General features: G+C 26.7%; 1 protein-coding gene across 1 annotated transcript; it reads right to left on the bottom strand.

Annotated features, from left to right (window-relative positions):
* Positions 1 to 31: 31 nt before the first annotated feature.
* LOC111398620 (dolichol-phosphate mannosyltransferase subunit 1-like) lies at positions 32 to 4,735 on the bottom strand. The gene is made up of 8 exons (XM_023025613.1): positions 4,533 to 4,735; positions 2,818 to 2,917; positions 2,683 to 2,716; positions 2,534 to 2,610; positions 2,080 to 2,105; positions 1,839 to 2,003; positions 1,642 to 1,756; positions 32 to 439 (listed from the first exon to the last, which is right to left on the bottom strand). The coding sequence occupies exons 1-8, from the start codon at positions 4,703 to 4,705 to the stop codon at positions 335 to 337; spliced, it is 795 nt and encodes a 264-aa protein (XP_022881381.1). The 5' UTR covers positions 4,706 to 4,735; the 3' UTR covers positions 32 to 334.
* Positions 4,736 to 18,179: the final 13,444 nt, after the last annotated feature.

The following is an 18,179-nucleotide window of genomic DNA, read 5'->3' as shown; positions in this document are numbered from 1 at the left end:
AAAACTAAAAACAAGAAAGAAAAATACGCTCTGACGGCAAAAAATTCATCTGCAAATTGTGATCATGTAAAATAGGGACAGGGCGTAAATACAGAGGTCCATCAACGTGGTGTCTACGAGCCAAAATTCGAATGAAGTCGTCAAAACTACTAGTGTCGAAAAATTAGAAACAAAAATATTGTTCGACTCCCATAAAGTATTAAACAAGTTAAAATCAATCAAATGTGATGTGATGTGATGTCGATGAAGCTCTATGTAGAGACTCGTCTAATATAACTTTTAACGATAAATGACAGCTGCTAATTGTGAAGATCTATCGTGATCGAGATCATTTTCAAGTCGTAAAGAGAAGGTACAGAAGTCCCTTCAAATATTCAACTATTTCTGATCCTCCCAGCTTTGAGCTTCCATACACTCTATCAACAAAAGTTATTGGAACCTATCAATAAGTAAAAACCAAAATTAGAAATCAAGCTTAAATATTTTCACCAACGATAATACACAATTGCAATCCTTATTGAAAATCATAAACCAAAATCCCAAGAGAGATGCTTAAGCACTCGAAAATGTAACACACAATTCTATTTTGTAGTCAGATCGTTGTTCAAATATTATCCTAGCGCTACCACATGAAAATTGTTTACATGGCATTAAAATGCAGACAATATTAAACCTTCATTCTGTTTCCATCATAAAGACGGCTGTAGAGGGATATCAAAAAGGTAAGAAGTCATGTAACAACTAGCAAAGTATTCAAAATCCAACTTCAGTCGTGGCTGGGAAATACAATCATCAAAAGCTAGCTAACATTAGTATTTTTGTCCATCAGAATAGGATTTATGCTTAATGAGCACTTAAAGAATGGCAATCAATGACGAAATAAAAAATAAAGTAATATGATATGCATGCCAACAATAGTTAAGGACTGCATAGGGAATAACACCACAAGCTTTGTATAATAATCCAGGGCTATAGTAGGATTGCGCCAAGCAGAGCTGAGCTATATATACAAACTTTTAGAGTTCCTGCTAGACCGAGACTAGGATATTGAGGCTCCAACCGTCTCCAGTTTTGAAATATTGAGTTAAGACTGCAGTTCGAATTTGGGCATTATTACCAAAAGGATATTAATATTTAGGGGGTGTTTGTTTCCCATTTTTTTAAAAATAAGAATGAAAAATATAGCCGTTATGGATCCCACGCAAGAGATAGAAATTCAAATTAGATTGCTTAATGTGATGGATAACGGTCATATTTTTAATTTTAATGGAAAAAGAATGAAAAACAAACAGGGGCTTAAAAATAATTAAATGTTTCACTTTAAACCAATCAAATATTAAATTTATCAATACAATTTAAAATCATCAAATGATTGAGAGCTTCAAACAGATTTCTCCAATCTTGAGCTTGGTTACATTGATTATTTTTTAACAGCAAGTTCTTCTGATCTAGTTTTGTTGAAACACCATTTATTTCCAAGCAGCACTTTGAAGTCCACTCATTCTCACAAAATTACCTACCGTTTTCACAATCAACTCCAATGAGGACTAGCTAATTCAAATTGAAGTCAAAACAAAATGAAAATTTTAGCATACATATAGAGAACCTTATCAAAATATGTAGATTTCACATCTCAACTACCTCTTCTATGTGGTAACCCTTTCTTGAAGCCCGAACAATCATCTCCATCTGGAAAACATACCCTTTACTTACACAAGAGCTTATGACATCTTCAAGCACGGATTTACGATAAAGACTTCAAAACCAACAATAATAGTCAAAAGCTTGTAGGTGAAGTACAAAGAAATTAATTGTTATTGAAATAGATTTGATTATACCGAAACGATCCAGTTAAGTCTGATACACCAGGCCAAAGAAAAGTCTGTGCAAGGACATTTGCTCCTCTGCTCGTCAATTTACGCATAAGATTCCACCCATGCACACCACCACCTTTAACATAACGAGTTCCAGTGACTATGCTAGCGCCCGTTTCCATCTGTTTCCTGAACTCAAGAAGTTTTCAGGTAGTAAACATATTTAGAATACAAAGATCAAAACGTTTTCCATAATGATTCTTACTTGATGAAGCTCGGCAGGTATTTGGGCTACGCACGAACATGAAAAAGAAACAAACAACAATTATATTAATTAAAATAAAAATAAATGCTACAGAATGAACAAAAGTAAAGCAGCTAAGCAAATGCACAAAGACTATCTAAAAGTTCAACTGAATTATGCTATGCCATAGGCTAATCATCTAGTCATCTTAAACAGTATTAATCTGGGACAAATTTTTCTTTCATTCAAGCTATGAATTTCTAGCATGATATATATTGAAATAGGATTGCAGAATCTTTTTATCATTTATCATTTTTAGAAGAAAGCGACAAAGCAAACAGGATGTTGCACTTGAGCTAAAATCATGAGCATGAGAAAACCCCTGGTCACATCATAGATTAAAGATACATCTTCAGAGTGTTAAATATCATGAAGAAGAAATCCTTTCCTTTAGCATTTGATGATACAAACTTACATGGTGTGATAAATCAGCATCCATTATAACAACAAAATTGCCAGAGGCATGCTTCAGACCATGCATATAAGCAGTCCCTGAAATAAATACAACTTTTAGGAGCACTTCATATTTATCATTCAAAAATATAGAAAGCCCTAAATACAAACCTAAGCCAAGCTTCTTAGGTCTGGGCCTCAACAGCTGCAGTAGAAGAAAAATCCGAGTAAAGAAGAAAGCGTAGAGCTAAAATTGCAGATCATCACATTCAACAATAAAGACAGATTTAATTTTTCAAAACTTACAATGCAATCTTCTCCATATACTTGCTGCAATTGCTTGACAATATCCTGAGTTCCATCAGGACTCCCATCATCTACTACTATTATTTCAAAGTCAATATCCCTGATCAGACAGCAAATATAAGTTACAATACTGACCAAGTCCAGTGTCTGAAACACATGTTTAATAATCTATTTTCACATGCTTTAATCCCTCTCCTCCGAATAATTTTGTTAACAAATACCAAAAATGCACAGGAAATGAATAACCACCAGTCCATGGCACCACACAGATGGCCTACAAGTAAGAGACTTCCAAATTCTCGAACGAGAGACTAGCACTAGCACAAATCAATGTAACCTACAGTAGGCTTTCACTTCATTGAACATTGCTTTTATGTTAGAAGAATATTGACATCGTAGATTCACTTAATTAAACATTGTTCATCATTTAAAGGCAGATGAAGACCATAGAATTATATTCTGCGAGCAACTACTTGGAGATACGGTATTCACATTTTGCAACAGTTTGAAAGGAATAGTAAACAGAAATATATTTTCACAATGAAACCAAAAAAATAGAATAAAGAATGCCCAAAATGGGTTTCAAAACACTTGTTAAAAATCAAGCAACCATGACAAGGTGATCAAACTGTCAACAGCCATTACCAAGAAAATATGCGACCATACGTGAACCAAGAGATCACATACATTATGAGGCCCCATTTACTTTAGTTTTTTTACCTGATATATAATTAGAAACCTATAATGGTGCATTTGATTGCCAATATTTTTCATGGAACATGTCATTTTTCCTCCCCAAATTTCTACTTTCGTATGTTTGGTTAATATTTTTTTTATGGAAAACATTTTCCTACTTTTGATCACATGACTATATTTTCCTTGAAAACAAGTAAAATATTTTCTTTAGGGGGAGTATGTTTTAATTTTCCAGATAATTCCCTCTCTTTCTCTCTCTGATACCTCTTCTCTCTCTCGCGTCCACCCATCAATAAAAAATGGACAAATATAATATTTTCAAAGTTGAAAATTAAATCAATCAAACACATTTAATTAACAACTTTAGTGCAAATAAGTTTTAGGCAAATAATTTATTTTCTTTCCATGTAAATTCAACGCAATCAGACTTTTTGCTGAATTATTTATTAGAACATCAACCCTAATAAATTACTATCTATAAAGTTTACAAAAATTGATCCTTTAAGTCCGGTTCTCACAATTGTTTTCACCAACATAATCATTATGTATCATCCAAACCAAATGATATTCAAACACTATCTTGATGATCTACATCCTTCAAAGCAACAAGAAGGCCGGGAATTATGATTAAACATAAATTTAACAAATGCTCCAAAACCAATGATCTGATACTTTCTTCCGCACTTAAACAAAGAAGAATTACATCTACTAATGCACTAGAAAAATACTCATTGTGATTCAGAAAATTAGCACTTCCCTGTACCTTCAAATCGCTAACAGCAATATCAATTCTGCTCTACCATTTAAAAAATAGCCAAAAAAAAAAACCATAGTCTTTATTTGGAATAAAAAACACGCACACAAAATCGCTCAAAGCAATTTCAATTCTACACTCCGTAAAAGAAATCTAACGATAGAGGTTAGGGAATAAAAAAACTCAATTTCTTTAGTCGGAATCAAACACAAACATGTAGAGAGAGAGAGAGAGAGAGAGAGAGAGAGAGAGAGAGAGTACGTACGAAAGATGCTTGAAGATGAGGTAAACAATAAGAGCGATGTTGAGGCGTTCATTGTAGGTGGGCACTATTATGCTATACTTTGCAGAACTCTTCTCCTTTTGCTGATTTTCCATTTTCACTGTGATTTCCCGATCACCACCATTGAAGCCCTTGAATGGCGTAGGCTTAATCATACCCGAGATCCATATTAGCCAATACGGATTCCTGTAACCCTGTTTCCAACTGGGGTAATTTTTAGTTTGGCTTAGTCAAACAGACAATTTTTCACTATAACCAAAAAAAGTTTGTCTATAATCAAAATGGCCTTTTATTGAGTAAAAGATAAAAATGCTCTTAAATAGTTTATACAATTACAAAAATAGAATTTTATTTCAAAAGACAAAAATACCCTTAAGTTACAAATTAAAAAATCAAACACTTTTCACTTTATATTTAATTATTTATTTTAAACAATTACCCAAATTAAAAAAATTAATATTAAATTTACTTTCTTGTTTAAATATTTCATTAATTAATTATCTTAATCGGTTATATATATTATTTATTTAATATTAGATATTTCATTTATAAATTATCTTAATTAATTGTGTATATTATGTATTTAATATTCCATTACCTTATTTAATTATTATTTTAATCACTTATTTGACTAAAAAATTAATTTTTAAATATTAATTAATTATTTAAATATTTCAATAATTAATTAGCTTAATTGGTTATGTATATTATTAGTCATTAATATTTAATTACTTTATTTTAATTGCTTGTTTAAATAAAAACATTATACCATAATGTACAAGTGTCATAATATTATTGAAAAGTTGAAAAACAGTTTTTCGATCCTTTACTCATAAAATTTCACATATACATTATGGACATTCTTATAAATTAGTATATGTAGAATTATCCAATATCGAATTTGATTTCTCGTTTAAATATTTCTTTATTAATTATGTTAATTGGTTATGTATATTTAATTACTTTATTCAATTATTTATTTTAAAACCTATTCAAATAAAAATTAATATTTAATTTAATTTCTTCTTTAAATATTTCATTAATTAATTATCTTAATTCGTTATGTACATTGTTTATTTAATATTTCTTTACTTTAATTAATTATTTATTTAATCACTTATTCGAATACAAAATTAATACTAAATTTAATTTATTCTTTAAATATCTCATTAATTAATTATCTTAATTGGTTACATATATTATTTATTTAATATTTAACTAGAACATAAATTACATGATGCATGAGAATATCTAACAGAGATGGAAGTCAAATATTAGGCACGATCACATTTTCAAAACATCGAACATTATTCAAGAATGTCGAAAATATATTTCTTCTACTAAATGAAGTCAAGTGGGAAGTTCTCGATTATAGTATGTTACTCTGTACCCAACAGATGTGTAGTATCTATTTAAACCGCATGTACTCTCTATTTATAGCATATTATTGGTTTCCTCAATTTTCTTAATTTATAGTATGTTATTGATTACGTGAAAATTGACCTGATGAATATGTAATATCTACTTAAATTGTATGTACTCTTTATTTATAATATGTCACTGATTTCCTCAATTTTCTTTATTTATAGTGTGTTATATATGTAATTAAGAATAATTGATTATTTATTATACAATTACATAAAAACAAAAGTATTATAAACGTTTTAAAAAAAAAGTTTACGTTTTAAATTATTAAAACTATGGATCACAATGTAATAAAAAAAAAAAAAAAAGCTTACATTTTAATGTGTGTTTGGTTTATCAGCTCTACGTCACGTCTGATGCTAAAAATTCAATATATTTCAATAGATTGGATTTTGATCTGAATCTGATGAAATTAATGGGAGATGGATTTAGGGTCTCAATTCGATAACCCAATCGAGATTCAAATCCGATAATTCGTTAACTAAATAAATCAAATATGGATATAGGTCAATCTAATCTGATAAATAAATAAAATCTTTATTTATCTAATTTTTTCAATTTCGAATCGGATATCCAATAACATAGTTAATCAGATATGGATTTAACATTCAAATATCCGTCAGATTATTGAATCGGATCGGATAGAATAGGATAATTATTATTAACGGATCGGATCGGATTTGAGCAGATCCGATCCATTTACGGTCCTAACTTCAATGCGAAGATTTCACAATCACCCGGGTAAATTTCACGGAAGTGGTTGGACAACGTACTGTCAACAGATGTTCTCTACTTTGCCTCGATCGTGTACGGTGAAACAATGTATTGTGACAGCAATCTAGTCCTCTTACTAACCATTTATTCTGGCACGTCAATAATATGTTTCGTACAGGGTGTCATCCAAACTCGTGATGTTATCTGTCAAGTTGGGGGTCCTCTTCAGTATAGTTATGTATATTATTTATTTAATATTTATTAAGTTGTTTAATTATTTATTTAATCACTTAATAAAATAAAAAAATTAATATTTAATTTAATTTCTTATTTAGATATTTTATTTATAAATTATCTTAATTGGTTGTGTATAGTATGTATCTAATATTTCATTACCTTATTTAAATAAATTTTACAATATATATACAATTATTTCATAAATAAAAAAATATTTACAATTATTTCGTCCCTACGATCGGCACCTCTTCCATCTCCACTGACATTCATAATGATTCTGATGAAACATCTGTGTACATCCTCACCCCTCTATCGCCACTCTCCCTATCACCATCTTCGCTATTCTCTGTCACTATCTGGGACCCTTATCGCCTGCAGACCGTATCTCCTCAGATATGACTTCGACCCTCCTCTTTGATCAACGGTGTCAGTTCAGCGAGCAATTCAAGCTGACATATTAACATTTCACCGAGTTAATGACCATGCATGCATCGAGATTTCGAAATGACATACAACTTAAATCACAAATGAATAATACGTACCTCAAGATCGTTGAGGAGAGCTGATAACTGTGAGCTTTGTCTCTATGGATAGTTGTTGAATGTGTCAATGTCATCAACAACATCCAAATGAAAGACGTCGAACGACGTCTTATTGTGATGACACCTCAGTATGCTCTCTAGTATAAAAATCCCCAACTTCAACTTGTCAAATATATCGTCGCATTCATTGAACGCATCTCCTAACCGTGCCAAAGTTACCGTCATAAGTAGGATCGGTGTAACAGGTCTGCGCACTCCTTATCCAACAAATCTAGATCTAATGCTAAGCTGACAAAATTATAGTTCGACGTAACTTTGTCGGGAATCTGTCTCATAGCGACGTCCAAATGGTAATTCATCTTGTAAATTTTAAAATATTTGAACCTTGCATAAGAGACAATAGATAGAGCATAATATTTGAAAATTAAATAGTTTATTTACTTATTTAAATTGTGTATTAAATATTTAATTGTTAACTATTTGTTTAAATTGTTTATTGAATATTTAATTGTTAATTAATTATTTAAATTATTTATTCAATATTTAAATCTGTATTTAAATTATTTATTTTAATTGTTTGGTTGTTTATTTAATAATTATTTTAATTGATAATTGAATGTCTAATTGTTTATTTTGAATGTTAATTATTTATTTCAATTGTTTATTTAATATTTAATTACCTATTTTTATTATCTATACTTATGGTTCGTTTAAATTATTTATTTAATACTTAAACGTTAATTATTTATTTTAATTGTTTATTTAAATTTTTTAATATTTAATTACTTATTTAAATTACTTTTTTTATATTTATTGTTCATTTAAAATGTTTATTTAATATTTAAATTCTAATTATTTATTTCAATTGTTTATTTAATATTTAATTACATATTTAAACTAGTTTTTATTATTTATATTTATTTGTTATTTATGTTAATTAATTATTTTTATTGCTTAATTAACATTTAAGTTACTTGTTTATTGAATTTGTTTCAATTAGTTATTTATTATTTCAGTTCATTATTTTAATTATTTTATTAATATTTATTTAATTTATTTCAATTACTTATTTATTTTTATTTAAATAAACAATATACTTAATAAATTAACATAATTCGTGAAATATTAAAATAAACAAATAAAGTATAAAATGAATAATTATATATTAAACAAATAATACGCATAAACAATTAAAGTATTATTTGATTTATTAAATTAATTATTAAATATTTAATTTAAATATCTCATTAATTACTTTAATTGGTTATGTATATTGTTTGTTTAATATTTAATTACTTATTTTAATAGTTTATTTCATTTTTATTTACTTCATTTAATTATTTATATTAATTTCTCATTTATTTTAATTGTTTATTGAATATTCAATTGTTTATTATATTTATTTCATTATTTATATTTTAAATAAAATGAAATAAAAAATAATTAATTATTTCACTCAAATAAACAATTTACATAATTCATGAAATATTTATAAACAATTAAATTCAATAGTAAAAAATAAAAAATGATTAAATATTTATTTAAATTCTTTATTGATATTTATTTAAATGCTTTGCAAATAATTAATTTGATCGATATTTTAATTTTCTAATTTAATTGCTTATTTTTATTATTTTACGAATGTTTAAATATTTATTTAAATTCTTTATGTATGTTACTTATTTAATATTTAATTATTTCATTTAATTTTTTGACTAACACTTATTTTCATCATTTATTTTAATATTTTCATTGCTTATTTTACTAACACTTAATTTAATTATTTATTTTTAATTAATGTTTAAATACTTTTTTTAATTATTTATGCATATTGCTTATTTAATATTTAAAAATTTATTTTAATTGCTTTACAGAAATTTAATTTGATTGATAATTTAATTTTCTAATTTAATTGCTTATTTATTATTTTACAGATGTTTAAATATTTATTTAAGTTCTTTATGTATATTACTTACTTAATATTTAATTATTTCTTTTAATTTTTTTTACTATTACTTAACATAAAATAAGTAATTAAAACTAAATTGGCAAATAATAAATATTTAGATAAATAATAAAACATTTATATTAAGCATTTCAAAGAAATAATTTTAAGTACATAATATACATTAAAATTAAACAATTCAAATAATAATTAAATATTAGACAACACAATATAAGCAATTAAAATAAATCGTTAACTTCAAAAATTAAAGTAAATAAATAAATAAGTAATTTAAAAAAAAATTGGGCCTAGAAAACTGTCGGCCCAGAAGACTGGGCCGTCTGGGCGCCAGGTGTCCCAGTCAACTGGGCGCCCAGGCGACCCAGTCAACTGGGCCGTCTGGGTGAGTCTGGGTCATCTGGGCATGCCTAAACGGCCCAGTCAGCTGGGCTAACCGTCTCCTTTATGGAGATAGCCGGAAAACTCCATTTTCGAAGATTTCCACTCCATTTTCCTCCTCCCAAACTATTATCCTTACCCAAAAATCATGCATTTTTCAAAAAATCAACACATGTATACAAAATCATATTTTTTCTTCCAAATATCAACATAAAAACATTAAATATGGATCGTTTATTTTCCAGTGCTACAGTATTTTTTCTCTTTCCTTACTATATTCTCTTTCTTCTTTAAATAGTAAGGGTAAATTTGGATTTCTCTTGATTTTCAATATTTTAAACATTTTTGCTTTTTTTCTTTTTTATTTTAATTGGTTAAAGGTCACTTTGAAAAAATGGCGGGGTCAACCGGCTATTGGCCACTATTTCCTCGTTTCCAACTTCTCTTCTCGGGTCATCCCAAACAATGTTTTTGGACGTTTATATAGCGTTATTCCCAAGGAAACTTGACCCAAATTATGAATTTTTCTTCTTTTGCTATTTTTAATTTTTTTATTATCACTCTTTATCTTAAAAGAGAGCATTTGAAGTTTACTATTCATTCTTGTTACACTGATTTTCATATTAAACCTATTTGAAACGAGTTTGACAACAGTAAATTATTCTATTCAAATACACTATATCAATTTCTTCACATGTCATTTCACTACTATGCCATTTCCACTGCAATATTTCTCCATTGCCTTGAATTTGACATTCTTTCGTCATTTTCTCACGCTATCAATTACGAATCATATCCTATAATTTTATTAATAATAATATTTTTTTAAATAATTTTCTCCATTGCTTTGAATCTGACACTCTTTCTCAATTTTTTCACACTATCAACTATCAACAGTATCCTATAATTTTATTAGTAATAATATTTTTTGAAATAATTTTTTACATAAGAGTGATTCCTTTATTTATAAATATCTACTTAAAAATTTAAGTTAATATTTTTTTACTTAGAAGTAGCTTTTACGATTATAACTTTTTTTTAAACTTTTAAATAACTCTAAACGAATTTTTTTTTTTTACTTATATAAGTAACTTTTACATTTTAGAAATAATTTTTGTCTTATTATCAGTATGTTTATTTTTAATAACTTTTTATATAAAAGTGATTTTTTACTTATATAAGTAACTTTTACATTTTAGAAATAATTTTTGTCTTATTATCAGTATGTTTATTTTTAATAACTTTTTATATAAAAGTGATTTTTTACTTATATAATAAAAGTGGTTTAGTACGGAGTGATAAGATGAGAGTTGCTGAGAGATATGAAAAGTTGCATGTTGCAGTAGAAAGAAAAATGTCTCCCTACTCCAAAAAAAAAAAAATTAAAATGTCTCCATGCACGGAGAGATAGATCTCTCTCTTTTTTTCCTTTCTTTTTTTTTTTTTTTTTTATTTTTTTTTTGATAAATCTATTAGCGTAAAATATATTTTATAAATTAAATATATCTGCATATCTACTTAAAAATTTAAATTGATTTTTTTTACTTATAAATAGTTTTTACAATTATAATTTTTTTTTTTACTTTTAAATAACTTGAAGTAATTTTTTGAGAAATTGTTGAGAAAAAATAATAAATATTAATAAAATAATTAATTTTTTTAAAGAAAAAGACGACTTATACGTACTTTTTAACATATACGTTTGATGTACGTTTAACTATTTTCAATATTCATTTAGATCACTCGATATATCTATAATATAGTTTTCGAAATGATTTTCAAAAAAATATAGAAAATTTATTGATTCGACTACCATACAATTGTCGATGAATTTTTAAAGTTAGCTTGTTATCGAAATTCTCGAAATAATAGTTTGGAAATGCCTATTTTGACGCCCCGTAACATTTTCTACGATTGGCCATTACGCGCATCATTGACGACGTGCAATACTATGTCATGAGTACTTTAAAATGATATTAAGAATGTAATAGTTCGATTTCATTTGATATCTCGTAATGATCCAAAAAATGAAAAACAAAAACATAAGTAAAAAAAAAAAAAAATTGTTTGAGAGCATTTGCTTCGTGCACGGAGCAAAATCTGTGCTCCGAGATAGATCTCTCTTTTTTTTTTTCCTTTTTTTTATAACAAATTTTATTTAGATAAACGTGTTAGTTTAAAATATATTTTAAAAATTAAATATATCTGCATATCTATTTAAAATTGTAATTTAAATTTTTTTAATTATAAGTAGCTTTTATAATTATAAGTTTTTTTTTTACTTTTAAATAACTTGATGTAATTTTTTGAGAAAATTGTCGAGAAAAAATAATAAACATTAACAAAATATTTGATTTTTTTAAGAAAAATGATGAGTTATGCGATTTTTTAACACACACGTTTGATATACGTTTAACTAGTTTCGATATTCATTTAGATCATTCGATATATCTATGACATAGTTCTCGAAATGAGTTTTGAGTGAAAATATAGAAGATTTATTGATTCGACTACCGTACAATCGTCGATGAATTTTTAAAATTAGTCTGTTATCGAAATTCTCGAAATAATAGTTTGGAAATGCTTATTTTGACGTTCCGTAACATTTGTTACAATTGAACATTTCGCGCACCGTTAACGACATGTAATACTATGCATCATTACTTCAAAATAGTATTAAGAATATAATATTTCGATTTCATTTGATATCTCGTAATGAGCCTGAAAATAAAAACAAAAACATAAGTATAAAAATAAAAATAAAAAATAAAAAACCTGTGAGCAATGATCCATGCACGGAGCTAACATTGCTCCGTGCACGCACAGCTACACACACAATATATATATATATATAAAAACTTTTATTTGTCATAAATTTTTTATTAATATTTAATTTGAAAAAATTACATATATCTAAATATTTAATTAAAATTGCTGCAATTAATATTTTCTTTTACCTATAAGTAGCTTTTATAATTATAAATTTTTTCATTACTTTTAAATAACTTCAAGTGATTTTTTTCCTTATAAGTAACTTTTTATATTCTAGATAGTGTAATCTTTTTATTAATATTTAATTTACAAAACAAAATATATCTAAATATTTATACTTAAAATATTTTAAGTTAATATTTTTTACTTATAAGTAGCTTTTGCAATTATAAAAGGATGAGGGATTAATATTTTTTTTACCTATAAGTAGCTTTTACAATTATTAGTTTTTTATTACTTCTAAATTAGTTGAAATGATTTTTTTACTTATAAGTAATTTTTTACATTCTAGATAGTTTAATCTTTTTATTAATATTTAATTTAAAAACTTAATATATTTAAATATTTATACTTCAAAAATTTTAAATTAATATTTTTTTACTTATAAGTAGCTTTTACAAATATAAGTTCGTTTTACTTTTAAATAACTTGAAGTGATTTTTTTAATTATAAGTAACTTTTTATATTTTAGAAATAAAGAATCACTTGTATATATTAAAAAAAAAGAAAAAAATAAAACAAAATATATGTCGAGTGAGAAACACTCCGTGAACTGTTTCTCACTTTTATGCACGGAGTGAGAATTTCCACTCCACATATTATTTTTTTAATTTTATTTAAAGCAATTTTTATTAATATATTTTATTTAAAAAAATTAAATATATTTAAATATTTACTTAAAAATATTGAAGTTAATATTTTTTTACCTATAAGTAGTTTTTATAATTATAAGTTCTTTTTATTACTTTTAAATAACTTGAAGTGATTTTTTACTTATAAGTAACTTTTTACATTCTCGATAGTGTGATATTTCTATTAATATTTAGTTTAAAAAATTAAATATATCTAAATATTTATACTTATAAAATTTAAGTTCATATATATATTTTTTACTTATAAGTAGCTTTTACAATTATAAGAGGAGAGATTAATATTTAAAAAAAATTACTATAAATAAAATAAAAAAATATTTTTATTTACTATAAATTATTATATTTTTTTACTTATAAATAGTTTTTGCAATTATAAGAGTATGACCTATAAGTAGCTTTTACAATTATCAATTTTTTTATTACTTTTAAATAAGTTGAAGTGATTTTTTTACTTATAAGTAATTTTTTACATTCTAGATAGTGTAATCTTTTTTTAATATTTAATTTAAAAAACTAAATATATCTAAATGTTTATACTTAAAAAATCTTAAGTTAATATTTTTTTACTTATAAGTAGCTTTTACAATTATAAGAGAAGCGATTAATATATATTTTTTTTACCTATAAGTAGATTTTACAATTATAAATTTTTTTTATTATTTTGAAATAACTTGGAGTGATTTTTTTATTTTTATTTTTTACTTGTAAGTAACATTTTACATTCTAAAAAAATTTATGTCATGCCACATAATTTTTTTTAACAAAATGATGTAAATTATATTCAGAAAATTGTCGCAAAAAAAATAATAATCATTAATAATGTTCTCGAAATGAGTTTCGAAAGAATATAGAAGATTTATTGATTCGACTACTGTACAATGTCGATGAATTTTTAAAATTAGCTTTTTATCGAAATTTTCAAAATAATAGTTTGAAAATGTCTATTTTGACACCCCATAACATTTACTACGATTGGCCGTTTCGCGCACCGTTGACATAAATGTCTTCCCAATATTCAATTCATTCATGTCAAAGGATTTTAATATCACACACGCAATTGCATTCAATTTTTCTACGTGTAGGGTTCATTGTGTGCTGGGAAGTGAGGTATTCTATGTGATGGAAAAATTACATTTTCTTTCTCATTTCAATCTACGTTCTTTGCTTTGCCTTTTCATTTCCTTTCTTGAAACAGTAAAAAAGAGGCGAAAGAGACGACTATTCTGCAATTTCTTCGTCCTGCTGCGATTTGTATTGGCTTTCTTCATTTTGTTGTGATTTCTAATCGATATGTATAGTGGGTTGTGTTCTAACTTTCTTCAATTTGTCTTGTCGCAATTTTCAATGGATTTCTTCATCTAACTGTGATTTCTTCATCTTTTTATGTGTACAATTCTAAATTTGAGTTCGTGGAATCGATGGAGTGCGTGTGAATAATATACTGATACACAAAATACTCTTTGTATAAATGTAGTTTAGGAGTAAAATTAAACTGGGACCTTCGTTGAAGAATATAAAAAATTAATGGTTAATCAATATCTACAGATTTACTGATGATAATTGTTTTTTTTTTTTTTTTAAATTTTGCTGAATAGATTTTAGTAGACAAAATCAAGACATGTATTACAATAGAAGAGAATGACCTGATTCTATTAATCTTGGTGTCGAGTTGGATTCCGGTCTTGGAGCATTTGATACTTTCTTTGCAAGATTTTCAATGATTCTTGTCAATGAGGTTAGTGAATGCATATTTTTAGTACCATATACTGCTAAACTTGTCTTGTTGAGCACTGTTCGTGGGGTTTTCTAATGCTCTGCTTTTGATGGTTCCTAGTATTCCCCAAGGTGTTGAATATATTTCAATGAGATACATACTCTGCTTGTTTTACTAATTTGGATCTCACTTTAAATTCTGGAGTACATATTTCGGCTTATGAAATCAGAATTTCTTTCGACAGATAATTAATTCAATTTGTTGGGTGCTTTCATTGATTTTTCCTTAAATGTTGTCTAATGATGGTTTTGCTTTTAGATTGGAGATGAGACTTTTATAATAGCTGCTCTCATGGCAATGCGTCACCTCAAGTCAATTTACCGTGGTGTCACACGATTATTTTCATTTTATTTCTTGAATATTTTTAAAACTTTTGTCGATGTTTTCTAGCAGTGTATTGCATTATAGAGCTAATTTGGATTGGGTTTCTGTAAGCATAGATGGACTGACAGATATGAGGCACATTTATTTGATAATAATGGTAAAAGATGGGGGATGGACCATGAGAAAAAGGAAGGCTAGGTATTGAATAAAGTGTTTGCCATTAATTGTTTATTTTTATTTTTTTACTTATGCTATGATGAGATTCTTGGTTTTAATTCTTGTTTCTTTGTCTCTGTTTTTCGAATGTATATGATGGAGCTGATTCAATCTCGCAATTTATTTTGGTAATCAAACCCTTTTTATTTCTTTAATATTTCAATTATTTGCATATTTTCTCATTTAAAATGACAGTACTATTCCTTTATTAAATTTGATCTAACTTTCAATTTTTAAGTGTAAAATCATGTAGGAGGACATGAGAAGGAAGAAAAGGCTACTGCAGCTTATGATTTAACAACATTGAAAAACTGCGAATCTGTCCTAAATTTTCCAGTTAGTTCTTCAATGTGAATGTTTAACCCTCTTGATTCTTTTCCTGTGTCGACTAATGTTAATTATTGCAACACAAGGTACATTAATTTACATTCCATTCTCTTATAAAGAGTTATCAACAAGAAGATATATAGGATCATGCCCCTTAACTGTCATTGAAACACAAGCTGTAGAAGAATTTTGCAGTTTTATTTAGATACAGAGAGCGCATTTGTTTTTTCTATCTTGTATCCTCGAAATGTACAAATGGTGCAGTAATAAAAGTTCTTTGCAATTCTTAAACTCCAAATTCAATATTGAATTCGCTTATCATTGGTGGCTCATTCCATTTCACCATTTAAACTTCTTACTAAAATTTGTAGAATTTAAAGGTGCTTCATTGGGGGGTTTTATAGATCGTGCTTAGATAAAGAAACCTGTTCTGTTGAATTTATCTATTTCACATATGAACTCAACACCTAGAACCTCTTATTCAACTTATCACAATCGCAATTAGATTTAAGCAGCATTTATAACAGATATTAAATCTTCAAAAGTCAATAAAGTAATTATGTGGATGTGCACATAGTTCCAGTTGCAGAAAAAATCCTAGCTAATGAAAACAATTGTCTTTTGTTTTAACTTAGGAAACAGAGAATCCAATTTGTCCACATTTTTTGAATTAATTTTTCCTTTTTTTTTTTGCGATTCTAATTTTTTGAATTCTTTAATTTCAGATACGAAAATTTACTAGGATTCATATATGTCATAGGTGAGAGTACAAAATCATTATTTTTATATTTTACAAAAATAAAAATAAAAATGAGAACATACCCTAAGATAAATGCTAAAAATTATGTGATTTTTATTCCTATGATTAACAGACAAAATGGGAATTAAGTTGAAGGCAAAAGCAAATGACAGTAAAAGAATTTCGATAGTTTTTTTTCCTTTCTTGTGGGAGAGAAAGCTGGAATTTGGAAAGAACGCTGGATTTTTGGACATGAAAGATGAAATTGGATACATAAGAACATATTTAGGCCAGATTTATCTTATATAACTGACTAATATTGAAGTAAGATATTTGTAGTTGTGTTCTTATTATTATTTTTCATAATTAAATAACAATACAGGTGTTAGTTTACTGGAACTTTTATCTGATTTGTATTTTTATTAGATGTATACTTTCAAGTGAAGAATGATGAAGATGTCTTGTGAGCTCCAACTTTCAAGGAAACCATTATGGCAAGAACTAAAAATATACATAAGAGAATTGATTCGTGTGTAATTTTACTAGAAACATTAGCAACACAAACTTGAAAACATTGTTTATAGTTTAAATGCAATCTATTTTCTTCTTTTAATTGCTTGGCGATTTCTTAGTCTGGTTTACGTTTTCTCTCTCTCACACACACACACATATATATACATAGTAAAGTTTCCTTCCTAGTGGTGGTGAGAAGGTAAATGCTCGTGGAATGTCATATTTGCTTCTTAAAATGTTCTTTCTCCAGATTTTGTCGACTGGATTTTTTTAGTATTTTATTCATTCCTTGTTTTTTGTGCATGTTTTTCTTCTTTGATTCCAAAATCCACCACTAGACAACCCTATTGGGTTTCTTCTTGACTTCATAATTTTTTTCTACTTATTTTAGATGAATGTTCCATAGTGTAATAATATGGAATTAAGACACAATTTATGGATTACTTTATATTTATTCCTATATATTTGTGAAAAGCAGAGAACTATATCACATAATAATTTGGGAATGAAAGCTCGTTTAGTTTACTATTGTAGTTTCACATGAAGAAAATCATCCAGCAATTCACAAAATTTCCCGTTCATTAAATATGTTTTACGTTTTATATCTTGCAACAGCATATCCATACCTAACCCACAATGATTGAAGGGGTTAGATTGTTTAAACATGCTTCCCGGGGAATATTGTTCGACCACTTGGGTAATAAGATTTCATCAACCATTCTGGTTATTTTATTTGCACTATGGAAGAAACTTTGGTGCCTGTCTTTTTATGCATTTGCCAAAGTTCTTAACATGTCAAATGCTTATCTATTTATTTTGCTCAATATTCT

The sequence above is a fragment of the Olea europaea genome, chromosome 8 (assembly GCF_002742605.1).
Source record: "Olea europaea var. sylvestris chromosome 8, O_europaea_v1, whole genome shotgun sequence".
In the NCBI taxonomy this organism is placed as follows: Eukaryota; Viridiplantae; Streptophyta; class Magnoliopsida; order Lamiales; family Oleaceae; genus Olea; species Olea europaea.
The sequence above is the reverse complement of the archived record's forward strand: the minus strand, read 5'-3'. Positions and strand labels throughout refer to the sequence as shown.